The sequence below is a fragment of the Malurus melanocephalus genome, unplaced genomic scaffold (assembly GCF_030028575.1).
Source record: "Malurus melanocephalus ecotype Western Australia unplaced genomic scaffold, MMel_1.1 scaffold_68, whole genome shotgun sequence".
NCBI lineage: Eukaryota > Metazoa > Chordata > Aves > Passeriformes > Maluridae > Malurus > Malurus melanocephalus.
The window spans coordinates 2,547,365-2,574,863 of record NW_026623300.1 but is presented as its reverse complement, the minus strand read 5'-3'; the positions used below and the strand labels follow the sequence as shown (position 1 = coordinate 2,574,863).

Here is a 27,499-nt window from a genome sequence, read left to right as displayed (position 1 = left end):
ACTGAGAACATTCCTGTGTGCTTTATCCCCGTAGCAGACTGTGTTTGTGCAAAGGTGGRCCTTTCTGGGGCATGACTATAGGGGCCTAAGTCAGTGGTCTACCTATCTCTGTGTTTTGTCTCAAGTAGAGCAAATAAAGTCTCTCCAAGGCAAGAGGCATTTAAACAACAAAGCATGCATACAGCAATCTTCTCCTGGTTGTATTGTCCCAATGAGTGACAGTGTGAATGCTTTCTGAGCCAGAAGTTGCATCAGAATGACATTACAATAGCTGTGGGCTGTCTGTTAATTATCAATTTTTTTTTCTGAATGCCATTTAGCTTTTGATTTCCACAGCATCTTGTGATAGAGTTCATGATTCCATTCCAAATMTTTTTCCCCTAATGGGTTTTGCTTGTTGTTCTTCATCTGTTCAAAAAAGCATTTCTGGTTTAGGATATGGAGAGGAGTGAGCAGCGTGTAATTCACCCATCCTCTTGAAAACTCTGAGAACTGAGTTTTCTGTTTTTTTTCTTGGCAGTAGCTAGAAAACCTTGGTTTTTTAGGTTCTTCAGTTTAGCCCAGTACAGTCTGAATGCCCAATCTATGAACAAAGATGAGCTCGGCCTGAGTTGAGACCTGTGTAGCTTACTGTTAAGTCATTTTTTGCAACCCATGAGGTAATCTTATCTTKAAGTCTCAAGTTCTGGTGAAGGATCAGGACACTTGACTGGATTAAATTTATACAAAGTTAGTGAAGCTGGGCCAGACCTGCAGCTGATGTGTATAGCTGTAAAGTYACATTCATATGCGCTGATCAAATACTTCCATTTGAGTTTTCCATGTTTGTTCAGTTCAAAACCATAATAACCTCTTCACAAAATACAATGTTTTATGCCCCTTTACCAATAACAATTTGCCACTGCCCAATGCAATTTAGGAATTTTTATAATATATAGCTTCAGCACCCCTCCCCGTTCTGTCGGTTGTGGTGCTTTTGGCTGTGTAAGAAAGAAGGAAAGGAGCCTGTTACTGCAAAAAAAAGAGTTGCATTTGTCTGAGAGATTTGGAAACTTGAACAGCTTTATCTCAAGTTTCAGATAATTGCTGCAGTCAGGAAGGTTACATACAATCTTTTGGCAAGCAGTATAAACATTAAAAAAGTAGTCTTAATACAGGTAAGATGACCTTTTTTGGCTTTTTTGTTGTTTATCACAAGAGGCTTATGGACTTTCTTGAATCCATGTCTTGTACTTTAGAAATAATTAAGGCTGTCGAAGTAAGACTTTCTTGACCAGCAGTCCTGCTTTCCATCTGGGAAAAATTTCCATTTATCTTTTGTTAAAATGCAGCCAAGCCTACAACAGTTTCCTTTGAAGAATTCTGTCTTGTAATATTGTTTAAATTTACAGTCATGACTCTTCAAGTCAAAAAGGAAAAGTTTCATTCCCAGTGTGCATGGTCCTTTGGGTCACTGGCACACAGTTGGAGGATAAATTTACAGAAATGCAAGGGATGYGGATGGGAACTTCAGGGTATTGTAGTGAGCATATTCCACTTGATACTRGGTTATGCTTTACAGATATCCTTGTAATACGAAACTAAAATTCCCCCTTCGAAGAAAGTGCATGTAAGGAAGAAGGTCTTTCTTTGAAACTGTTGAAATCACTTTTGGGAAGGGTTTTAAAGTTTATTCCTCCCTCTTCCCACTATTCAACAGAAAAATACTTTCATCCTGTTCGCAAAAAAGAAATCATTAGGGCACTTAAATGTTTACACAGATCTTAAGAGAAAATGCATTTATGTGCCAAAATGTCTGTACACTGCAGTGTGGAGAAATGAGAGAAATACCCAGAGTTTTATGTTCTTGCAACATTCTGTTACATGCCTTGAAACTACAGTGAAAATAGTTTTCTTTTTAGTCTGCACTTTTAAAATCAGATAAACAAGCTGGACAGATGGACATTKAGACGTGTTCAGCCATATAAGAAATGTTTTTTAAACATTTAATATGACTGATACTGTACTGTGCCAAATATGCAGTAATAATGTTGGGAGGTGAAGTGCTTATTCTGCCTGTTTTACTTGTTTCACTGATTGTTAGTGTAGCTTTTGTATGGAAACCATGTAGGTTTGGAGGGAAATGATGCACTTCAAATTATTCAGTGGAATGGAGAATACAGGGTTATAACAAAATCAAAGATGGGGTTTCCATTTTCCATCATGGGAGAAAGACTGTCTCTTGAGTTTGGTGCTGTTGAATCCCTTGGAGAATAAAGGGAATGTAACTTCCTTTATGAAACAGTCAGTATCAGAAAAGTTATAAAATTTTGGCTCCAGGGCTTTTAAAAATCCTTAGTCTTTCAGACCAGTATTATTTTCATTACTTTTCCCCTTCAGAAATTATGGGTTATTTTCTGTTATTTTCTGTGGAAACATTTAGTTTAGCTAAAACTGATAATAAACACATATATAGGATTTTTAAAATCACTTTCTCACTGGGAGAGCACTGCAAGAACAATTGCTTTGTGCAGGCTGTCGTAATGCAATAGCAAAATATGTTTATTGACTGTGAACTTTGCTTTGAGTTGTACAAACTCAAAAAGAGCCTTGCTTGGTACTGATAAAGTGACACTTAGGGCACCTACTGCTMCTGTGTGGAACATCCCTGAGTTGTGCAACTTTGAAATTCTTCAGCTTACAGTAGTTGAACTRTAAAATAAACAACTAGATACATATTGTAAAACTCAAACTAAGCATCTGTCAGTCCTAATAAAATTGATTATCCAACAGAGACAATGAGCCAATATGTATCTTTAAAAAAAAACAAAAACAGAGAGACATCACCACTAATTTCTAATTCCTGCTTTGTTTTTTTTTCCCTTTAGTTCCTTGGCATAGCATTTCTTGGGATTGGATTGTGGGCATGGAATGAAAAGGTAAGTTGAATATAGCACCAGACTTTGTTTTTCTTCTTTATCTCCATTTTCCTGATTAAATATTGAAACACTAATATGCTGCATATTTTGTGTTTGCACACAGTTCCTACTGAAACAAAATCAAGCCTCTTTGTCAAATAAAACCTTGACTTGGGTCACGTAAAGTAACATTGTTGGCATCTTTCCCAAGAATACCTTGGCAAGAAACGGTGGCTGACACTTGCACGTAAAGTAACCATTTCAATCCTTGCACACGCAGACTGCAGCTCAGATACCAGAATGTGCTGAGGCAGTATGGGCAGTGTGTCCCCAGGAATGGAGGGGGGAGCCTATGTGGCTTAGAAAGCAGCTTCCTGAAAAACACCCTACTAGGCTTTGCTTTAAATGTAACGTGTTAGTTGCTGTTCCTCTTAAAAAACAAAGCCAGAACACTGAAAGCCAACATGAACGCTGAAAACCAATGCAAACCTGAGGCAGAATAACTGGGTTTTTTATTTGTAAAATGAAACTGGCCACTGAAACACTCTCTGTTGCAGGACTGTAAAATCAGCTTCAAAATGGGAAAGTACGTGTATGTGGGGTAAGCAGGAAAGAGAAAACATTTCTGAATCAGAGCCTAATTTTTAGTTTGCTTGCTGCAGAAGTTGGGAAGAAGGTAAAACATCAAGGCATAATATGTACAACGAGTCAGTGTGTCTTGATTTACTGGATGGAGAGTTTGGCTTGCTAAAAGACAACAGCTAAAATTAAAACCAGAATTTCCTTTTCTTCTTTGTTTAAAAGATTGAAAATAATAAAACCTGGCCATTAACAATGGTGCTGTGTTGTTCAGTTACATAATACTTCTTTCTTCTTTTAATGGAATACACTAAGTTATAAATTGATCTTCACTTAAGATGTAATAACTGGCACTTGCAGCAGAATGAGGAAAACATTTGGAAGCTTTGGAGTTTTGCCCCTGAAAAATTCAGGACAAATTTTGAGTTGTTAACTTCTATTCTAATTGTGCTGTGCATGTGCCTTGGATGTAGATCATTACAACCAATAACGGGCTATAAACTAAAGCACACTCTATACACTTATACATCTACAGATGTATATGTATATTTACATACCATATGACACTGATGTTGGTTAGGTCAAAGTAGGCTTAGGAAGAGGTGCTGCAACTTTTTATTCATCTAAGATGTAAAAACATGTTTTATTTAATACGCTGAGCACATTCTCAGAGCTTGTACCTATGATTAAGCTCCAGAAAATTGCATTGTTTAGGAGTGGCTTTACAGAAGAAATTTGAACATTTTTACATTTTTGTATCATTACAGTAGGTAACACGAAAGAATCCTCTTCAGAGTCAATGAGTAGGTAAAGGGAAAACAACTATTCTAGTGCTTGAAGTCTAAATTATGCCAGTCTTACAGCTAGAAGGTGTTCTGGTGGAATCCTGGTTTGTTAGGGTTTGCATATTTTCTATAAGGCAAAGCATGTACCTTTTTTATGGARAATGCATTCAATTCATAATTGCTAATAGCCAGAAGCCAGAGCTTGTGTTTTTACTTGTGATTTGGACATCTGTTACCAAGTCATCTTAAACCATTTTTAATCAGATTCTGAAAGTGAGAGAAAATGCCATGTTGTTTTAAGGCAAGCAAATAAAACCACTGCAGTTTAATATTTATTAACTCAGGCTCCATATGTAGTAGATTTGTTAGAATTTTTTTTTAATTAAGGAGTAAAATACTGTTTATTGGTTTAAAGCATGAGATTTTCCTTGAAAATGAGCATTTTTCCCCAGCTTCTTTAATTGTTGTATTCTGCAGTGCCTAATATGAGCTGGTACAGTTCATGGTTGTAACAGGCAAAATGCTGTATAGGTATAGCTGAACTGCAGAGCTCTTGAGCACAGACAGATTTGAGTTTTGTAGGAGAATTATGGAAAAATTGACTTGCATCAAACCAATTTGAGTCCTCCATTTCACTCAGCTCTTTAGAGGACAGGCTGTGGCCAAAAACTGCAGTCAGCAGGATCAAGTTCCAGGTACTCATAGGCCATGTGTTATTTAGTGGAGGGTGGATCAGTTCACTCCCAGAGTTGTTCTTACTGCTGATGAGGAGTTGAAGACGAAAGCCAAGCTGCTGAAGCCCAGGGCTTGAGAGATCTGTAAGATAACTGAAAAGCACTTCTCTAGCTAGAAGACTTCTCTGCTGCTTKCCTAAGGCCAGAATGGATCTCCCTTAGGCTTTGTGGGCTGTTGTAATGGTACCCTCTAAGGCAACAAAGCAGCTTGTCAGAGAAGGACCTGAGGGTCCTGGTGTACACTAAGTCAAACCTGTGAGCCATCCCTGTGTCCTTGTGATGAAGGCCAGTGTGTTCTGGGCAGTACTAGGAGTGTTGCCAACAAGTTGAGACAGAGAATTCTTCCCATCTATTCAGCACCGTGAGGCCACACCTGGGCCAGTTCTGCCAGTTCTGKGCTCCCCAGTCCAAGAGGGATCCTGACATACTGGAGAATCTAGAAAAGGGCTGCAGAGATTAAGGGACTGGAGCATCTCTCCTACAAGGAAACACAATGTCTGTTCARTCCAGAGAAGAATTCCAGGGGGAATCTTTAAATATGGAAATACCTGAAGGAAGAGTGCAAAGAGGGTGGAGCCAGGCTGTGTTCAGTGGTGCTCAGTGACAAAAGCAATGAGCACAAAATGAAACACAGGTGGTGTTTCCCCTAAACATAAGGGATCACCTTTTTTATRATAATGTGAGAGTGACCATACACTTSCACAGTTTCTCCAGAGGTGATTTTAAGTCTATGCCTTTGGAGATTTTTCCAAAGCAATCAAGATATGATCCTAGGCAGCCAGAGCTAAGTGGCCAGATGACCTCAGCCATTCTGTGAAGACTTGCTCCTGCACCAGTGAACTAACTCTTTATCATTGAACTTGACACTGCTGTTGTATAATTTGTAAGGATTTTTTTTTCAGGAGTAGGTCTTCAGGACTCCTACTGTAAAATTGATTTGGTGGTGGGGAGGATTTTGATTAACTTCTGTTTTGAATTGTGTGGCTTTATATTCAGCTGTGTGGTTTTATAGCCTGGCCATCAACTTGTATATACTTCTGTTGCTTCACAGAATCTTTTCAAGGTAAAAAGATAGTGTTCCAGGCCACATTAAAGCTGTAGGATGTAAAGAAATGATCCACACTTCACAGGAGTCCCATTGGCTGCTGGTTCAAACCAGTTCTGGATGGATTTGTGGACTTGGTGCCTAGTTTCTCTTTTTTGCTAAGTTGGCGTGAATTCTCCCCTTTAAACTTCCTTGTGAAGAAGAAAAGCACAATATTCAGCCTTGTGACCTTCCTTATGGCCTTTGCAGGGAGGCAAAAGAGCTCATTTGTCAAGTAGGCAATAGAATTGGCTTGACAGCCAGTCAGCCAGCCCTAAACAAAAGCTGGGCAATTAGCATTCTGAGCCATGAACCTGAAAGAGAGCTGGGGGTGGAGTGGAGGCAATAAATTCTGGGGATGAATAAAGCAATCTATACATGGATGTACTGTATAGCTCACAGTCTCACAGTGTTCTCAGGCACGCTAGGCTTGGGCTTGTACTATTAAATAGTTCATCCATGGCAGCTGATTTCCACCCCGCAACARTGACATGAACATTGTTAATATATAAAGAGTCTGTACTAAGCCTTAGCAACTTATAACACTTTTGCTCAGCAGCAGGGGAAAATGTTAATATTTAATTGTTYTTTTAACCAGTTCAAGTCATGTATTTTGTTGCCACTTTAAAAATAAACTAGACTTGTACAAAGTGTCTGTTTCCCTCCTTGGTTGTATATATTAGGTATTGTGGTCTTAAGGCTGTGTAGATGCTTGGRAAAATAAGCTTCCTGGCTACCTGCAGGAGATTTATATTCAAGAGTAGGAAACCTAAGTCATGAACTGCTGTTACATCTTTTGAGATCTTGTAAGACTGTAAATGGAGAGGGAHTTTTTAGGAGGAAAGCACTGTGGTTTTGGGGCAAATTCTATGTAGGAARTAGCAAAATTAAGAGATACTAAAGTGGGGAAGAATTCTTGCAAATTTTGTTGATTAAATTTAGCTTGTGTATAAAGTTGACTGAAATGAAGAGGGAGAAGTGGAAGAAGCTGATAATGTACATGACATTGGCTTCTCAGCTTTTCCTGTTAAATCAGGTTGATAAGAAGATGCTTCAACTCAGAAGTCAAGTTGTGTGCAGTTTGGAGTACCAGTATGGTGCCAGCATAGTATTCTTAGTCAGCAGGACCTCTAAATCTGGATCTCAAGTTTTAAGATAGACTTCTATTTGTATAAGGTGATTTAGGTCTGCTTTGTGTTCTTGGACAAGATAAACTCCCTACATGGAAACAATCACAATTTGTCAGATTGCATCTGTCGCTCTTTGCCCTGAAGTGAAAACTAAAGTTGTTTTCAAGAAAAAATACTCGCTTGTCTTACTGTCCCAGTGAGTGGCAGACATCAAGAGAGAGTGATACATTAGTCACTCCATAATTGTTGTGTACACATGTCTATCACACATTTCTTCTAAAAATAGTTGTCAGCAAGGAAACTGTGCACATATCCTATGTTTCTTAGAGGCTGAAGGATACCTAAAGACAGGATACAAGACAAGGCTATCTTGTTTCCAAGACAAGGAGTGTATGTGGGTTTTATAGAACTGGAGAAGAGAGGAGACGATACTGTTACACTGAATTTTAATTTCAGTACATAAAGACGCCTAATGTAAACAAACAGCCTCTTAAATAATTTACTAGTGTTTCAACACTTTATAATCATTAATCCTGAAAAGTCTAAAAATCTCTATCTTATATGTATTTATGCCAGTTGTTCACCTATTGAACTCTGCTTTTTGAGCACAAGAAAGCTAGACCAGTTCTTGTCCTCCATTAGACACTTGAAAAATGAAGTTCTGCTGCTATTACTGTTTGCTGTGGGAAATGTAAAACCAACAAAAATTAAGCAAATAAGACTTGGAAACATCCCCACCTAGTTTCTTGCTTGCAGAGACAAACTTCTGGAGTAGAATTAACTTGGCATGTTTCAATAACTATTGTTTGTTCCCTGTGTTCATTCAGATGCTCAGCATGGAGAAACTGCATRGATTTTATAACTAACAAAGCAGAGAGACATTCTTCCATTTTAAAATCATGCATTTGAAAATACTTTTATTTACTGTCACGCCCCAGATGTTACTATTTGCCAGTGATACTAAGTCCTGCAGGCAAGACTGTGAAAAGGCTAAACCTCTGTTAGCAAAAATAAATATTTCATGAGATCTTGTATTAATGTATTTTTTTGCTGATCTTCAGATGTTTTGGGTGTGTGGTGTGGTGGGTTTGTTTTGGTGTTTTGTTTTTGCGTTTTTTTTGCTCCTGCCGGTAGTTGAACATTGCAGCAGAGAAGTTTTTTTTCCTCATCTTGGAGGAAATGTAAAATAAAAAATAGCTGATTTCTCCCATCCTACTGTTGTATTGAGTCCTTTTACATTAAATCCTGTGGGCCAAATTCCATATACTCTCGCTCTGTATCACCTCTTTGTTCCTTAGGTTGATGATTCTCCCAAGTTGTCTCTGATTCATTATGCCTTGAATTTTGACCATTGGGTCAGCTTTTCAAAATTGCTGCCTCGAGTGTTTTCAGTTGGAGCCATTCTCTCTCGTCCTGCRGTTTGCTGCTGTGCCTGTTGAAGCAGCAGCTGTTCAGCAACAGATGATCTGGAAATGTCACTAGTTTGTCAGTGCATTTGTGACTCCCTTCTCTTTGGTCCCATTAGGAGCCCAGGGACGCAGYAGATTGTGTAGGTGTGACATCACTGTGTCACTGCTCTGCCAAGATGTGTGACTGGCTTTGGGCTCAGCCTGCAAGGGCTATGCATRCTACATGCAGGCAGTGGGCACCAATAGGAGAGGAAATGCTGAAGATCCAGCTTGTACACTGCAGGTTATGGAAGGTTTGAATTCTTTTCAGCTGTGTTCAAGTGTCATCTCATGGACTGAATGCCTGCTAGTGGTTGGAGCATGAGTTCTGTTCCAGGGGCACATCCTCATTTGTAAGTAATCCAGTCCATGTGCTCTGAGACTGTTCCCTGGTGTGMACTGAAGCACAGCTTGAGTGTGATCACTTCAAAAGGACTGCTGGATCTGACCTGAAATATTAATGTAGATGTGCACCAAAGGCAGGAGCTGGAGTCAGGGGTCTGTCTGGAAAGTAGCAGAAGCTGTTCTGATCCTAAAGAGTACAAGATGGAAGAAGGATGAGGTGTGCACCCTTATTGCTTTYTATGTGACCGATGCTTCCTTATTCTTTGCTCATGGGCAAACTATTGTGCAGCTATAATATCAGGAGAGGCATTCATGAGCTCCTGTGTTCAAGACTAGCATTCATCCTTTGTCTTGTTCTCCTTTGAATTATCCATGGGGTCCTACTTGTAGTATGGAGGACTCTGGCCATGGGAAAAACATGCTAGGACAACAGAGGACCTGTCAGGCAATTCTCAGGCTGTTTTTCTACCTGTGCTCACATATCATGAGGGGAAGACTCCAGTTCTGCAGTTTTTGTTGGGCCTGGCTTGGTTTTCTCGCATTTCTTGGTGGGGTGGAARGCATCCTTTGTGTTCAAGAAAAGAGTAGGTCCTCTTATTTCATTTGACTTCTCCTGAATTTGCGGTGGGGTAGAGAGATATAGGGTCAGTCTTTCTTGTTCCATCCATGCGTCATTGTATCCTAGTGATTGAAGTAYATTTCACAAATAAAGGAACTTTTTTCAAAACTTCACTGTTACTTATTTTAGTTCACTTATGCATGATGCTTTTGTTGTTTCACTGCACGAACTAAATTTTGATTTTTGTTGGATTAAAATATTAAATAGCAACTCATGGACTGTAATGTACAACAGGAGATGGAGGGTGGAGGAACAGAACAAACAGATGAGCTGGACATCAGCCAGGGAACGTTTCCTGCTGGCTCCTCTTGTGGGACTACAGCAGAGCYCTGGGTCGACACCATAGTGAGAAGTAAATCACTCAAGTGTGTAKCTTCGTACAAAGCATTTCCTGCCAAATACGGGTTATGCACATGCCTAAACTACCAAGAAAGTGATGTGCGTGTACCTCAAAAATAACGGTACCTCAAAATGAGAATGCCTCTAGAGGAAAACATTGTTCCTCCTTTTGAATGTTAAAGTATCAGARCACATTGCGACATGGTTGTAGTGGGCAACTGCAGTAGTGTTGCTGACAGAAAATATCTTGCATTTGTTGAAAGCCTGACTTTAAAGTATTTACAGGTGGTTTGTTTAGATCTTGCATTGATGCAAGAGGGAAGTTGACAGTCGCCATATATTCCATGGTTGCACAGCCTGAGGATTCAGAGCGTGTCATGGAGGATGCAGTGTTAGAATATGAGATTGCTGCTCSTCTGCTCAAGCACCCCTGGAAATATTCTCTTCTGCTTTGGCTAAAGAGGGGATGAAGACAGAATTGGTCACTACCAGGTGTTTGTACATCTCTGTCAAACTTTTCCCTGGAGCAGGCATTGCAGCCAAAAAATACTTGATACTGTGGTGTAGTAGGTATTATGGAAACTTGTCGTGGATAGGGAGAGTATGTGCCTAGAGGGCTGTACATTCAGATCTTCTTAACAATAGAAAGTGAGRTATTATTCCCCAGTCATTGCCTTGTTGCTTGAAGCAAAATATGCTTTTCTTCAGGTTATTGCACTGCTGCATTTTCAGAGAGTTTACTTGTAAGTGTCCACAGTACAAGACTGGCAAATTATATTCCAAGCAGTAGGCAGTTAYCTTCTATCACATTACCTCTGTGTATCTTGAGCTGTAATCACAGAGCATTGTCTGTGTTTCTCATTCCCTCTGCTAGCTATTGTTTTATTGACAAAGCCTCTCTGAAGATTGTGTATCCTGAGATGTCTCTCCAGAATACTGATAASTTGAGGGTTGATATGCAGAGAGCATGCAGAGTACAAACGAGAATTAAGCAGTATGTGCTTTGCTTTGTCAGGATGTGTTTGGGATTTATCCAAGCTAGGCTTACAATTGCCATATGTAGACTAGCAACATAAAAGTGCTTTCGAAGGACAGCAAACAATGGCAGATAAAGTCTGTGTTGTGCTATTGAGTATGTGTTGGATCATAGCTAGCCTGAGGAGTGACTGGCCAACATGTGGCATTACAGGGTGCTGAGAGCCTGGCAGTTCTAGAAAATCAAGTAAAGGGTGGAAGGGCAGGGTTGGAAAAATGGTATAAAACTGGCTCAATAAATTTTATAGCCATCAAATTTAGTGAGTGTATGACAAAATGCAAAGTGGTGTGTTTCTTACGGCCATTGTTGTATCATGGCTATCTTATCTAATAGTATTTTCGACAAATGTGAGCTGAATTTTACTAAGATTTTGTTTAATTAGAATTTCACTACTTTCATATGTAAAGAAGCTGATTTAGCATAGTAATTTGCTTTGAGTTTTTGTTGATTTATTTGGTTTTGTTTTTAAAGAAAGACAAAGTATCTTATGAAGAGAGACTTAAAGAACTCTTAATCTTTTTTTTATTTTTTAACAAAGTAAATACAAGTAATACAAAGGCCTTTTCTCCAGTGACTGAGGCTTTTTTCACTCTATTACACTGCAGTCCATTAATTCCAAAATAAGCTAGTGTTAAAAGAGTAGTAGTGCTTGCTTTAGGGCAGAATTTATTYCCCTCTTATGGTAACTATATAAACGCAGAGGAAAGGACTTTAAAACTTGTGAAGAAATCATTTTAGTAGTTGTTTTTCCCCCTTGAGGGAGAACTGGTTCTTCTTTACTYGTGTAGGGCCAAGGCCTTGATTTTTTCAAAGGTTTGTGTGTTGTTGGGTTATCCTGTTTATATTGCTTGTTCTTCTTAGCCAGCAAGTTGGCTTGGGTTTCTTTTCTTTGGAGAAATGTGATGAAACAAAAGTGCACAAAACTTTTGCACAAGTTGATGTGTTAATGACAGGTAAGTGTTCATTTCATCTTGGTGTGTATCATCTCTTCACTGAGGGATACCAGAAAAAGGGATGAATCAACTGCTCTGCTTTGATAGCAGTGCTGGTTTTGARTTGTGTTATATTGTTCCTTGCATCTAATTTTGCTTTTTTAATGAATGACAGCAAGGCTAGTACTATATGTAATGTAGGAGGTAAGTGATGAATGTGATTTTTTTTTTAAATTTTTTTTTCATCCCATCCTTCTCAGGCAACAGCCTCCTGTATTYGGAGGGAGAAGAATATGCTTTGAGAATGTCATTCATGCTGTTGGATTATTGTGCGTACTTTAGGATTGGGTTGTAGTCAGATTTTTCTTCATGTTTCGGCCTTTTCTAAGGCTCCTTGATGAGTGCATTGGTGAAATTCACATGTATATTTTATCTACTCTGTCTGYTTTTAGTACTGTCTTCATTTGCTACTTGCTCAAGTTTTGCTTGGAAAACTCTAGGAAAGTGGTTGTAGACTACATGAAGTGTTAGAGACATTGGTTACATGACCATTGATCTGTTTTGAGTGGTCCAAAATGAGTATGTGTATACATATATATATTTAAAATATATATTTTATAATCACAGGTCTAAAGCTGCAGTTGTGAACAGTCATCATTAACAATGTTCCTGTCAGCCTCTGGAAATGGGGTTATGATAACTTCCATCTAAATTGTTGCTGTTTTGGGACTYTTTCAAAGAAACAAAGTGGGATATGAACAGGAAGAAGGAAAAGGATGAACCTTGGAGTTGTGCARATTAAGTGCTGTAGTTGTAGAGATCTCTATTGATGCTTCTCAGGCCACAGCTTCATTCATAAGTTACAGGAAGCTGTAGTCCAAAACACTCAACCTAGGTTCAGGCTTCTTTGAGGAAAGACAGCAGTGTGCTTTGCATTGACCTACAGCACTCTACAGGGGAGGTGAATGAAGGAATAGTGGCACTTCAGCATTTTTTTTCTGCCAAAAAGCCTTAGGAAACTGTAATTGTTCCTGTGCAAACTTACTGGAATAGGATAAACTTTGTACTTGCTTTGTGATATGACCCATCTGTTCAACATCAGCCGAACTCTGGCTCAAGTATGTTCAAAAAATTAAAATAGCTCCTCAGGATTACTGGTGTGGCAATCCAAGCTCTGCTTCTGAGGCAAAAATGGCATTACAAGCAGATTGYGCTGACAGTTATATCTAAAACACAGCATATGTAGTTTAACATATGATAGGTCTGCATTAAGTTAGGGTAAACCACATCCCAAGATAGTTTCTTAAAATGTCTTTTGTCCCACTAAGAGACTTCGTTATTTTCAATTTTTTCCTGCTAACTAATTAGTCAGTAGTCATACTTTATTTCTAGAATGAGGTTTTGGCACTGTAGATGCCTGAAGTTGAAGTTGCTGGATGTGTAGTTTGTCAAAATGTGTTGAAAAATTATTTGTCGCAAGATGCTGCAACCTAGGACCTCACTTTCTAATTTCTGACAATTGCTGTAAATACTGACCATAAACACTAAATTCAAGGTGGTTTTATTGCTTTTAACTATGTTTTTTCTATCATAGTGTAATTGTGTGTTTACATAAATGATATATATAATATGTGAAATGCATCTCAGCATGTGTAGTAAGATTAAGTAGTTTTTGAGTTTCTTTTAAACTACTTATAGCTACACAAGCAGAAAATACCCTGTGGATTTCTCACAGAGGATTCTTCAAGAACATTTTGTTAGTCATTCACATGTTGATTAAGAAGTATTGCACATAACTGCATTTTTTATCTCTTTTGGGATACAAAGATTTTCTTAATTGTGTTTTCTTGCTGTACTGCAGAACATTTATTTTGCTATAGTCTTCTTCCTCTTTAAGAAGAAGAATGCAGGCAGAATTTGTACAATGAAAAGCTGAACATACTTTTTTATCCCTTGGCATTGTCTCTTTCTCAGGGAGTGCTGTCCAATATCTCCTCCATCACTGACCTGGGAGGCTTTGATCCTGTTTGGCTCTTCCTAGTGGTAGGAGGAGTTATGTTCATTTTGGGATTTGCAGGATGCATTGGAGCTTTACGAGAGAACACTTTTCTTCTCAAATTTGTAAGTAGCCTTTGCAACTATGACATTCATTATTTACATAGCATGCCATGCTCTCTGTTCTGTTTAACTATGTGAAGCTTTTAAAATGTGTTTTGGAGAGGAAAATGTTATCCAGTGTCAGAGTACCATGAAAGCATTTAGCTTTTAATACTTTACAGCTTTTCAGTCTCTGGTGCTTACTGGCTGTGTTTTTCTAAGGTTCGAAACTATTGGTGCTAAAAATCATGGAGCTACTGCTTTTCTTATGAATATAGCCTAACATTTTGCATCCTGGTCACAGAAAGAGAAATTTCTTGTGAGAATCTGTGGATTGAACTTGGAGTCCATAACAACTGCCTATGAAATGTTAGGGATGTAGATGCACCAGTGATTGTGACCCACATGGCTTCTGCTGTGCGAGGGCCCYTCATGGTACAGAGGAGATAGGACTCTTATGAGGGGGGTCCTGTATTGTGAAAGCCTTCCTCCTGTGCCTCTTGAAGATCAGGATAACAGTATCATCTTCTTTTAGATAAATTGAAGATTTATAGTAAGAAAGATTCTTTCCTTCACCACTCCCAGAGGTGACTGGGTGATAGTTGTGTCTTTATAACCATTAACTATGTTAACAGATACATGAAAAAGCTTCCAGTGAAATAACTGCCTCCAAATGACACATTTGGCTTCCACAGACGTGTATAATGGGAGGAGGCAATTGAGAGTCACAGTTCTTGAGGCATTTATAAAGCAGCTTGTAACACTTTTTTTTTTCCCCCTTGCTTTTAGCTTGCCTAAAATGAACCCATCTGCTGTATCAGAAATAGCTTCCCATACAGCAGCTGCAGGAGAAATTAAAAATGCATCTGAACACACAGAGAGCATATTAAAATGAAACTCAAAGGCACAGTTGCAAAGGGGATGGACTTCCAGTATGCCAGGACCCCTGTGTGGTTTAAAACAATGTAGACTCAATGGAATTGCTTGGAGAAAGTGGCAGATCATTAGTAATGCCTTTGGCATCCATTGCATTTGCATTAATCATAGCAGCCTCATTTAGTTTTAATGTGGATGTGAGTCATTTCATAGACATTCYGCTCCCACTTAGTCATTAATTAATTTCTGCTGTTACCAATTTCTGCTTTGTCTTCTTAGGCAAAGCTTTGCCAGTAAGAGGATCTAAAGCAAAAGTCATGTAGAAAGCTGTTGGTTGGTTGTGCCTTCTAAAACATAAGTGCTGATGTAGAAATTTAAGACGGGTTTTCAAGGGCCCTACATGTTGCCTTGACTAACTATSTCTTGAAATTTACAGTGAATTCTCTTGGATCTCTTTAAAAATCCCAGTGAAATGTCCAAGGTTTGGACATTTCTTAGCATTTTTATTATTTGTTAGAATAGAATTAAGATTTTTATACTCCAGCTCTAGGAAAAATAATGTGTTTTTCATTTAAAATTTCCTATGTGCCAAAATGGTTTGAACTTGCACTGAAAMAGATAAAGCCTTATCACTGGATGTAATGATGAGCTTTGAAAAAGTTTTTGGAAAATAATTTTAGCTATTTTTATTTTCTTCGTAGTTTTCTGTATTTCTTGGAATTATTTTCTTCTTGGAGCTCACTGCTGGTGTTCTAGCATTTGTTTTCAAAGACTGGATAAAGGACCAGCTGTATTTCTTTATAAACAACAACATCAGAGCATACCGAGATGACATTGACTTACAAAACCTCATAGACTTCACACAGGAATATGTAAGTTGGACTATGTTTCTATTTTTGTAAAGCTTACTTTTGTGAAATACCTATTCCTATTTTTTATTTTCCATCTGCTTTGTTTCTTCAAGGAGCAGCAGAAATATTCTAGCCTATAATACTTTTGAATGTATGTATATTTGTCTTTACTGAATTTCTGCAAACATATGGCACCTGTGAAAAGTGGCTTTGTTGATGTATAACTGAACAAAACAAGATGAAGAGTTGGGGTGACTTTTCTTGAAGACTTAGAGCTTGTGTACAAATGCACCTTGTTAAAATAGTTCGTTGTAGAAGYGGTCACATCTGTTTAAGAAATTATTGCTAATCCAAGTTTAATTTGGTCCTAAGATGAAACCTGGTGTGGTTTTAGTGACATTGGAGGCGCTACACCACACTGCAGAGTTGAAGAGATGTTTTGTTGGTCCAGATCAAGCTACAATGTTAATTATTCTGAATTAGATGTTGCATGAGCCTAATGAAGTCCTTGAGTTGTAGAGTTCTTGCAGGAGGTCTCTAAGTGATGCCACATCTGCGCTTGAGAGGGAAGGGTGGACCCACCTGTGCCATTTAAACTTCATCATTTATCACTGTCTGTRAGGAAGTCTTGCACTGACTTGCACACAAGGTCTGCCAGTACCTTCCATCTCYAGTACTCAGTTCTGGCCTATGTTGATGAAGTCCTCTTTGAATTTGGCACTGTGTGACTAACATGGCTAAGTGTTGGTTGAATTAATGTTTATTAATTTTTGTACATTCTACAATTAAAATAGTTTTAATACGTGATTTGCTTCTCTGTGCCTGGGGGAAAAATTGGTAAGTAACAGGATATGGATTCTTGCACTGTTTTGATTCTTTTGAGAGCGGGTCAGAGGTCACTACAGTCTGAAAGCAGTGGTTCACTCATATGCAGCCAAAGGCTACAGTCCAATTTTTCAGTCACTACATAAAGCTTTCTCTCCTAACTGGATTAGCACTCAGCAGATAAGCCAGGGGCAGCTCAAGTTGTGAGAGCAAGCTACTTCTTCAACCAGTAGAGATAGTGCATGAAGACAACATGTTCAGGTATTACAAAGAGAACTGTGCTACATCTAGAAAGAAAGAATTGCTATTCCAATGCTTCTAAAAATGTGATTTTTTTGGTGGGGCTTTAAGTTTTACTTTTTTTTTAAGTTGACGTAGATGTGTTCATTGGTCTAGCCACTTAAATGCTGTAAACCATCAGTGCTTCACTGATTTCCAGTCCATTCTTTGTGTGTCCAGCAAAACACACCGATTCCTTGTGTGTYCAACATGTTTTGCCAGAGACTAAGCCTGCCTTTCAACAGATTTACTCTGAAGGATTCAGTAAAGGTGTTAATTGTGCAATGTGTGATGCTCAGAGAATAGTGTGTTCCTAGTGTCTGATGTACAGCCAGCCAAAGTTCCCCCAAACTGGCAAAAGGAGTAGTGTAGCCCTTGGAGCTTGTTTTTTTTTWATATCCAGGGCCCATTAGACTGGACAGAATATTGTATTCTTGTCTCTGCTGTCCCTTGGGCCTGAGCTTGTAGGCCTGTGCAACTCTGTGGTGTTGTGTGTGCTTACCAGCTCACCCACGGGTTTCTCTCCAGAGAGCAGCATAGCAGGGTGTGAACGTAACTTTAATCACATGATAACTGTGGAACAACTTACAGGTCTGGAATGGTATTTTTTAAAAATGGCAAAACCCCCAACCAAACAAAAAAAGCCAGTTTCAATGGTAGCAATGGGAGTCTCCGATTTTGTTTTGAAGCTAGAGGGAAACTGGCAGCAATGGTGCATGTTACTGATGCTGAGATCTTTCTTCTGAAATTTAAGAAGCTCTCCTTTTTTTGTTCTAGTGGCAGTGCTGTGGGGCTTTTGGAGCCGATGACTGGAACCTTAATATCTACTTCAATTGCACAGATTCCAACGCAAGTCGGGAGCGCTGCGGTGTGCCATTCTCTTGCTGTACTAAAGATCCTGCTGTAAGTGACAGTCAAGAGGGTAGAATGGCTCTGCTGTTCCAATCGTAAATAACTCTTCAAGATTTTACTTTTTTTTTGGTCTGGAAATCATGCATAATTGTTAACTTCTCACCAACCTGTATTTTTTGTTCTTATAGCTCAGCTTAACCACTAACTTTTCTGCAGTCARCAAAAATCATAAGCTAACTTGAATCTTCATTGTTTGTAGCTTTTATTAAAGAGAGAAACATGGGCTTGAGTGAACATACATATTAATTTTAGCAAGTATAAAAAGGAGAAGTTCTTAATGAGTTGAAGGATGTGAGCTTTCAATTGAAATTCATCAGAACAGGAACCCTTAAGATCAGACTTTAAAGGAGGTATTATTCATTATTTAATGCAGTGTCCTGAGGCTGCAGCCAATTTGACCCAGTTTGTGCCTGGTATGATAATGAATGACAGTCTGTGCCCTGAGGAACTGACGTGTTTGCATTAGTTGGGTATGGATATCTTTACATAGTCTTTTTTTACCTGCCTGTCCTACAGTCACCTGAAATTAGACTTGAAAGGTCAGCAGTTGTTTGTGGGAGCAGCTTTTTGGTGAATTTTCATGTCTTTTAATATATTTATAGTTCTGGGTCATGAAGTGGAAAATGTTGGAGCCATGCATTGCTAGTGTGGACATGACCAAAAAGAGTAAAGTGTAGGGAATCAGTTCACTGATAGTAAAAAGCTAACAGGGATGGGTGCGTGCATGGAAACCGTTACGTGCCTAGAACTGTATACATTTGACTTTCATATAGCTTGAAAGAAGCTGGCTTTGAGTGCTTGTATCTAGCAATTCAGCTGTGGCTTTTTCTCCACCTGGAATGACTTAGTCTAGTGCAGACTGAAGTTAGGCAAGTTGCCAAAAGGCATCTCAGGTGCTTCCTGCCTTGCTAATAAATAATGCAATGCAGTCGCTGCTCCTGGCATCCAGTTGCTGTTCTCTCCCCCTCTCCTGATAAGGCAGTGCCACTTGAACGAGCTGGTTCTGGTTCCTCTGCAGTGAACGTGTCTTCACAGTAGTTTGAATCTTTCTCACAAACATAGCTGAAAATGTTTTAATGTGGTACTAAAACGAAATGGGAGTTAGGCTCAAGCATTTATTACACTTAAGATTCCCTCTATTGTTTGCCTGTCTGCCCACCCACCCACAGAGAGGTCAGTTTTAAAAATRTAGTTGTTATAAAACCAAACCAGTGACAGCAGTACAAGGTAATCCTATAAATACATAATCCATCCTAAAGTTCTCTCTTTCTCCCTCTCTGTTGTGTAAACAGCTGTGCAGTTTGTTAAGGTGTGATGCAGCAACCAGAAATTCAAAGTTAAACCTCATTCTTGTTCATTGGAAGGAAATGACAACCTAAATAGCCTTTAAAGACTGAAAATGTGAAAAGTCATGCGTRCAATTAAAATAATTGTAACCAAGCCTTGTGATTGGTTCAGTTGCAGAGAGAAACACAGGTTTATTCTGTAGGAAWGCAAATTTGTCCCTTTTACAATTAGGTTTCAGTGTTGGACTGATACCAACAGTTATGTCGATGCCATACTGTTTTTAGTTTATCTTGAATCAGGAAGTGGTAAGTTTAAGGTAGGCTAAAATAAGTCTCTTAAAACAAATTTTGACTACTATAGTTCACTTTGATGTAGTTAGGGAGGCTGTAGTGTTCCAAATTCCTGTACAGGCAAGACTAGAAAACTTTCTTATTTCCATTATATTTTTCATACCTTCTTTTGCTTAACAAATTCAAGGCTAAAGGCAGAAGACATTAATGATGAGGTGAATAGGCATTCAGTATGAGAAAGAAAACTKAAAATCCCTCTCCCAGAATCTTAGGTGCTTTTACATCCTTGAAGTCTGTGGCACTTAGATCCTGGAATAGAATCGTTCATCACATTAAGAGATACAAGTTGCTCAAATTCTGAAGGTTCGTTAAGGGAATTCAGTTTGGGCAGCTGACAGAATGTGACCTGTTGTACTTCCTGCAAAGTGAGGAAACAGAGGAACTTTTTGTGATGCTAGGAAATACWTTTTTCCATATGGCTGCTTTTTAAAATCCATTTCTTCACTGCCTGCCTTTCTCACTTCCCACAATTTGATTAAATTGTGGTGTTGGGTACACCTAGCTAAGATTGGCTGATTTTCTCAGTTTCTTGAGTAGTCCTTCTTCTGTTCACTGTCCTTATATGATAAGCCAGTAACTTRCTATTTTGCTGCCATTGTGGCTGATGCCAAAAGTTCTTGCTTCATTTTATTACTATGATGTACTATGMTGTATACAAAGTAAAAATATCGCTTTAGCTGCAAAGGGGTAGCACTTGTTCACTAGGGAAAGTTTGCCAGTGCCTATTTTATTACCTGTGCTTTGGGAGTACTGAAGGAAGGGCAGTAGGGAAAAAACCTCCTGTCCCATTGCTATCAAACTCTTATAAGAAAGAACAGGCAGTAAGAACACATTATCCCATCTGTTCTTTTTTTCTTTCAGGTTTTTGGAAAGGAGCTAGATAGTGTACATATTTCTAGTGACATTCTCAGAAAGAACTTGGAGCTTCTGCACCAGAACTGCCCCTTGTCACCTCTTCATTCTGCACAGACTGAACCCTGAAAATGATAACAGTACTCTTGGCATATTTTTTAGTATAGACAAAACCTTTTCAGCAGAAGGTTCCTTCACTTAATRTAGATGTTCCCTAGTCCCTTTACTTCGACTACTAAATGCTTGGATCTGGAACATGGAGTTCACCCGGGTAGAGGGCTGGTTTTCCCAGCTTGCTGACTGGAGAGATAATTTTTTTTTGACCGTATGCTCTTGTTGCTGCAAATAATTAATAGCAGGGTTATTAGAGTGAAAGAGGAAGGTTTTTTTAATTAAAGCAATATGGTAACCAAAGTTTGGGTGATTGTCTTCCTACTTACAGGACCAACTTCAGGGAGCTGGGAGAAGGTGTTTGGGAGTAATTTTACTGATTGCTTCTCTCTCTCTGTCTCTCCCCTCTAGGAAGATGTTATTAATACTCAGTGTGGTTACGATGCAAGGCAAAAGCCAGTAAGCCTTTTTTTTTCTTTTTGTTCTTCTTAATGAAGTATGTTAAGGATCTGAATCCCTGTTGCAAGAGGAGATTATTCTACTGATGGTTTAGTTGAATGTAATAATCTTTTKTTCCTTTTCACCTTGGCAGGAAGTTGATCAGCAGATTGTTATCTACACTAAAGGCTGTGTCCCTCAGTTTGAGAAATGGTTGCAGGACAACCTTACCATAGTTGCTGGTATATTCATTGGGATAGCATTACTGCAGGTAACCATCATGTTCCCTGTACTGAGCTGCACAGAGGAAACCTAGATAAACGGAATATGTGAGGGGGGGAAACTGTGTATGAGAATTGGAAATGCGTCAGTTGCCTGTTCGTGGGTTTTAGAGGGGGGAACTAAATGTACAAGGCTTTCTTTGTGTTAAGGAATATTTAATTTTTATCTACAGGGATGCATTTTTTTTCAACTCTCAGCAGGTTGAAACTAACACTCTTTTATATAAAGCTTAGGTTGAGATTTTTAAGCCTGTACAGACCTACTATTTCCAATGATGCTTAAATGAGCAGCAGAGAGCTTTTAGGGTTGCTTTGAAACAAGACTAAAACTGGTCATTAACTGGAACCCAGTGCCACTATAAAAATACTGGGGTTACAGTAGTTCTGCAATATTCTTACTTCTTTCAATACTTACTGTTAATTTAATTTCTGCCACTCTTGTTTCTTTCATATCTAAGTTYAGTATAACCTAAGGAGTTTGCCTGTGTGAGAAGAATTGTTCAGTGCTCCAAATGAATAAACTGTTATCTCTTCCAGATATTTGGGATATGCTTAGCCCAGAATTTGGTTAGTGACATTGAGGCTGTCAGAGCCAGCTGGTAAAACTGCTGAAAAACCACAAGAAGACACTGGACAACTGAAACCCTCTGAAACCTCCAGTGTGTCACTCCGACACCAAGCTGTATGGACATGGGTGACAGGGAAGCCTTCTCTCCCAAGTAGTCTCAAGTCTTAAGTTCCTGATATTGCAGTGAACRTGTGTTTCTCTGGGGTGGGAGAGAGGAGTGGGCTATTGAAAATCTGCTGCTCACTGACCATTTTTTTTTTCTTTTAAACCACCACTTTGAAAGCTATTGAGCCGTGAATCTCTACTGTATTCTTGATTTTGAGTAATAAGTGGACACTTTTTAAAATTGGTGTATTCAGTGAGACAGAGTTGCATCGTTGTAGTCTGTGGATATGCTGTTTATTCTTCATGTCATGAGCTCTTTGATGGCTGCCAAATATTCCTGAGATGGTCTATCTCCTCACCACTCTGTAAAGGAACAATCTTCTTGTTTTCACAGCTAAACATAGCTACAGGCCTAGACCCATGAAGCAGGAAGCAACTTTCTATGCATCTATTATACAGTCAAAGAAATYGTTTTTAAAACAAGGGAAATTTTTTTTATGCAAGCTTCCAACCATCTCCCTGTAGTACTGTGGGCTTGGAATCAGCAACAGGGAGAATTGCCTAATTTTGTCAAGATCTTTCTTCCTTCTCCACCCTTGTATGAAGGGAAAGGAGTTTTATATTTGACTTACAAGGGTTGCTGCCATACTTTTGGATATGAGTCTTTTAAGGCAAGGATGGGATATAACTGTTAAATGTATGAAAGCAGTGTGGATGTTGGGTCCAAGTGARGAATAATATTCAAAGAATGAATTATATATTAAATCAAAACATGTGTTTGATATGGTAAAATCTTTTGTTTCTCCAAAATTTAGTGTAACCTAATGTGTTTAGGGAATCTCACTAATATTAATCCTTTGAGATAATCAAGGGAAGCTTGTTTCTTTGGTCGGTCTGTTCCTGGTTGAGGCTTTGRTCTTTCTGTTTTTCTTYTTGTTTTCTTTAATTCTTTTTACTTGCATGAGCTGTGGAATAAGAATCTGTGACACTCCAGTGCTTTAAATATATGCATATGTTTTAATACAGTCTAATCCAAACTTATTTATTGATAAATGCATGTGATTATGGAAAGATCATATCCCATTCTTGTAGAAGTTGGAGAGAACAGTTTTTGCCAGAGTTAATGCTTACCTCCGGTGAACGAATCCATGCTGTAGAGATGTGGCTCCCTTTCTTGCTCTAAAGGCAACAAAGAGCTTTCTTGAAGCAACAGAATAAAAGTCTTAAAATAGAAGCATTTATTAGGATCAGCTAAGACAGACCCTTTTGAATTGGACACAAGAAAGCAGAATATGGAAAAAAGCACAAATAGTGAAAGAAGACTTAGATCAGGCTCCATTCAGCTTAGTGCTTTTGATTTGTTCTTCTTCACTAATAATAGAGAACGTACAGACCTGACCATGGCTTGGGTAGTTTATTGCACTTTGTGTAAATTTAGCTTATTTTATGACCCTTCTCAGTATCTCCAGTACCAGTCCTGAAAGCTGTGAGTTCTCAGCTCCTGTTTCGGTCAGACAGTGTCAAAGGGTATGTAGCACCTCTTTGTAAGAACGTGACATCTTTTTGAGTTGAGTTTCCTAAAACAGGAGGTATGTGGAGTAGAAGAGATGAACACATTGCGTTCAAAGCTTCCCTGTTCTGAGGGATAGATAGAAGGCTGGTCTGATGACCTTTTAAAGTCCTTTCTGGTCCTGTGACTTACACAAATGAATATATGTACCCTTGCACATTTTGCCTTTCTGTACTTTAGTTTGTAGTTTTCCTCCCCTCTGAAGGCTGGTAGTGGGCACTCCGGCACTTCACAGATGCCTCAGACAGACCTGTTGTCCTCCAGTTTTGAGCATTACCTCATCCTCTTCTGGTTAACTCCCACTGACTGGCTCTGAATCAGGCAGCCTCCATATCCCTTGGTATCTCCTGTTAAAGGCCAGCCATGACTCAGAGCATTTTTAAAAGCCTTTCAAAGCAATTATAATTCACTGTCCTTAATAAAGTTGGTTCCACCTCAGCACAGTGTTATGTTTTTCTTAGCCATTCCTCAACTTGAGGAGTTAYTGGTGTTTGTTTTCCCCCAGAGGGACATACCATTTTGCCTAGCAGTGGCAGGACAGAGAAATCATCAGCATCAGTGTTGCTGCWCTGAGACAAAATGGTGCAGGCAGGAATTAGGGAAGTGGGGTTGAGGAAATAACCCCTCCACCACAGAGCCTTGATTATGATCCTGGGCTTTGGTTTGGAGGGAAAACAAGCCTAATTACAGAAACATTCCTTGTTGCCACTGATCTTGAATATTGCTGTTGCTGCTCTGAGCGTCTGAAGATAGCTTCATTCTTCTACTTGAATCTCTGCAGTTGTACTGTATTGGCCTTCTGTCTCCTCATGCTGTTCTCTGAGTTCCAGTCYGCTGGCTGTGCTGTTGGCAGTGTCAAACTGTTTGGAGGGTAAATGCTCTGAGCTGAGCAAATCTTGTTCTCACGACTTGCATGTCTACACACAAATGTGCAACACTTCTGCTGAACACTTCATTCCCAGAATAACTGACTGTTCTTACAAAAACCACTAAATAACTTATTTTTCTAGAGCTCATTTTTATTGCTGTGGATGTTGATCCTTCTCCCTCTCTCATTCCCAAAACATACTTATTTACTCATTTTTGCAGTTGTTTGATGGATGTGCACTGAATGTTTAGGATTAGCTGTCTATGTTACACATTTATATCCCACATTTTTTTGTCTACAGATCAGGTAAGATGTCCTAGAAATGGTCCCATCAGCCGCTCTTCAGCATTTAGGTGTCCAATTTGGAAAGCTTGTGGGAGGCCTTGGAAATCAATGTATTACTGTCAGAGCCTGCCAAAAACAAGCAAACTTTTTTTCCAGAAAATTTTGAAAAGTTCAGGTGAGCTGCAACTRAAGCACAACTGCTGGCTACATGGGCTTGGTGTCTAAAGCAATAAGATATGGTAGGTGCTAGGACTCCATGGCAATTTCTAGCTTGCSTGGTGTGATGGTGGGGTAGATGGGAGTTCAGAGATCAGTTTAATTATCTTTGATGTGCAGTAGTTGTTCAGAAATTTGTTGTCAGGCTTAGGGCCTTTTCAGAGTGTGAAAGACCTCTGTTTGCTGGGTGGTTACTGTAGGGTGGTGGCATTGCTAATGAGGAGTCTGGTAGCTCAGCAGCAGCACTGGCTTTAAAGCTATTTCCATATATCCCATTGAGCCCTGCCAAAGGGCATTACAGTCTTTGCTCTTCTGCTTGCTAAATACCCTCTGTATTCACAGGCCTTTCTGTTGTTTGGGGTTTGGGGTTTTTTTTATTAATAGCCTAATGGACAAATGTTTGATTCATCTCTTTGTGTCTGTTTTGGTAGCAGTAGGATCTCTTTGCTTAAAATCCATAATTTTGATTGTGCCCCTTAGAGTTTGAAGCTGTGAGGGTGCTTGCTCAAGTGTACTCTYCCCCGAAAGCCTTCTTCTCTCCCCTTTGAGAGAGATGCTCATTGTAGTTCTGGTGTGTAAATAGTGTTTGAAATGTAAATATTAGCATGCAGATTTAATGATTCTTGCACATGACTGCTTTTCACCCTGGAAGTGTTTATTATGGATAGGAAAGGTGACCACTAGGAGGGTTTGCCGGTGAGTCCTGAGTGGTTGTCTGGGCTGTTCCTCGCCCCAGTGGAGCAGCAGGAGCGCCTCAGCCGCCTGCGCTTGTGGCTCTGCCCTGTGGGTGGGTGGCTGCACCCGAGGAAGGTGAAGCCCTTTGGGCTCTGGTTAGTGGCAGGGCCTCCCTTGCCTTTTCCCTTTGCTRCTTGGCATTAGGACAGCGTGAGACTGTAAAGTGGAGGCTCAGTGGCAGCACCTCCTACTGGTTATGGGAGGTTGGCATCACTTGTGGCAGGACTAAACATGGTGCTATAAGAACTGTCCTGGACATCAGTCTGTGTTTTTACTGCTTTACAGTTGCCCTTGGTAAAATTGGTCTTGATTAATTTGGTTGGTTATGAGAGAAGCTATTGTTTGAGTTTTTGATTGTTTCCTTTCTTGCTGTGTATGCCTTTTYAGTGCATTGAAGTAGCAGTTCTGCAAATACCTAGGAAAGAGATTAGACCTCAAAAGCTGTCAAGCATTGCTGAATRTTTCAGTTCCTCCCATTTTTGTTTTTTCTCTGAATCTTTTTCAAATACCTAGAACAGATAATGAAACTGTCTAAAACAAATGKGATAATACTACCCTGATCCATTAGATACCAAATTTTGCCACTTGAAAAAAAGAAATAAAACATCTGTCTCCCTTAACATGCAGTATAAGAAGAAGTGTTGTGACTACTAGTGTGCACAAGGCAGCACTGCTAGCTGTCTTTTGTGTTTTGGCAATATAAGTGTGTTAATAAACAGCTTCATCTGTATGTGTGTTCATGTTCAYGCTGTGTACATAGTAGAGATGGACCTGAATACTACCTTGAGCRCTGTGGAGATTGGGATTTGGGTTTGTGACTCAGACCCGTTTCTGACACATATATTCCAGATTAGTTCCAGCTGAATCTTTCTCTCTGGTTCATCTGAAGGTGTACAGCAAGGTGTGTCAATATTTACCCTTTGTGTATCATTCCTTTTTATACGAATGTATTCACTTGTGTTCCTTTTTTATCAGTTGTAAAATYGATTGTAAAAGCCAACTACACTTACCGATTGAAAGTATTGCTATAACAGAACTGCATGCCCAGTAGAGTTTGACTTGAGCTTTAGTTTTCTGATTTTGGACTGGTTCCCTTCAGTCTAGGAGAAAAGCATAGATCAGGTGCATAATGTATTACTTGTCATCTTTAGCATTAGACTGTGGTATTGTATCACATGCTGATCTCAATGGATGTAACTGGAGTCTACTTAGGAAGTTAATGCAACTTCCTGGTAATTCATTTTAAGCTATTGAAAATGGTCTTGGTCATGCTACTTGTGTTTTTGGGTTTTTGTTTTTTAATAGAGGCATTTTTTAGGAATGTTTTAATACACTTATGATGGACAATACAATAGTTTTAATAGTCGTGCAGTATTCTGTATTTACTTGAAGTAAATCATTTTATATGCAATTTGTTAGATAATTACAATTTTATAAATAAAATTGTGTGAAATATGAAGTTGTGAATGTGTATGTACTCCTGATGTAGCACTTAATATTAACAATAGAAAAATACATTAATGAAAGGTTCCTCCAGGAAAAAGATCCCTACTTCCTTTCTTCCAAACTAAGAGGGGAAATAAATACCCAACTCTCATATGTGTTATAGAATACTGTGTTCTAATTAAGTCACAAAACATGCTCATGCCACTAGTGACTGCCCTTAAGTGAATAACAAGCAATACATGAAAAGCATGTCCCTACATGAAGAGCATGTCTCCAAATGAAGACATCCCTTGCTTGCTGTCAGCTGTTGTTGAAGTCTGGCTAATGAACAYGCTCTGCTTCTTTCCAACAGGTTGCTGATGTTCCTCAGGCTGCAGTGGCTGTGGCTCTCCCCAGAGCTATTCTGGTGACCCTGAAGTGTTCAGAAGGTGCTGCTTTGCATGACTTAGACAAATGAAATTCCCACCTCCCCTTTCAAAAGATTAAATAAGTGCAACATGTCCTTAAATAGAAGTAGTGAGAACTGGCCTACATTATTGTGCAGGTAAAAATGGGTAATGATGTCTTGTGCTACTTTGGATAGAGAAGAAAGCAGACTTTTTTTTAAAAAAAGGTGTTT

At 39.1% G+C, this 27,499-nt stretch overlaps 1 protein-coding gene across 1 annotated transcript in view; it reads left to right on the top strand.

The window, feature by feature from the left end:
* The window catches only part of TSPAN5 (tetraspanin 5), a 79,319-nt gene extending 56,528 nt beyond the window's left edge, over nucleotides 1-22,791 (top strand). The window contains exons 2-8 of the mRNA XM_057366588.1: nucleotides 2,868-2,918; nucleotides 13,903-14,049; nucleotides 15,603-15,773; nucleotides 17,634-17,759; nucleotides 20,780-20,827; nucleotides 20,961-21,077; nucleotides 21,625-22,791. Of these exons, the coding sequence (XP_057222571.1) occupies nucleotides 2,868-2,918; nucleotides 13,903-14,049; nucleotides 15,603-15,773; nucleotides 17,634-17,759; nucleotides 20,780-20,827; nucleotides 20,961-21,077; nucleotides 21,625-21,690 (726 nt within the window). The 3' untranslated portion in view covers nucleotides 21,691-22,791. The remainder of the gene's footprint in view (nucleotides 1-2,867; nucleotides 2,919-13,902; nucleotides 14,050-15,602; nucleotides 15,774-17,633; nucleotides 17,760-20,779; nucleotides 20,828-20,960; nucleotides 21,078-21,624) is intronic.
* Nucleotides 22,792-27,499: the final 4,708 nt, after the last annotated feature.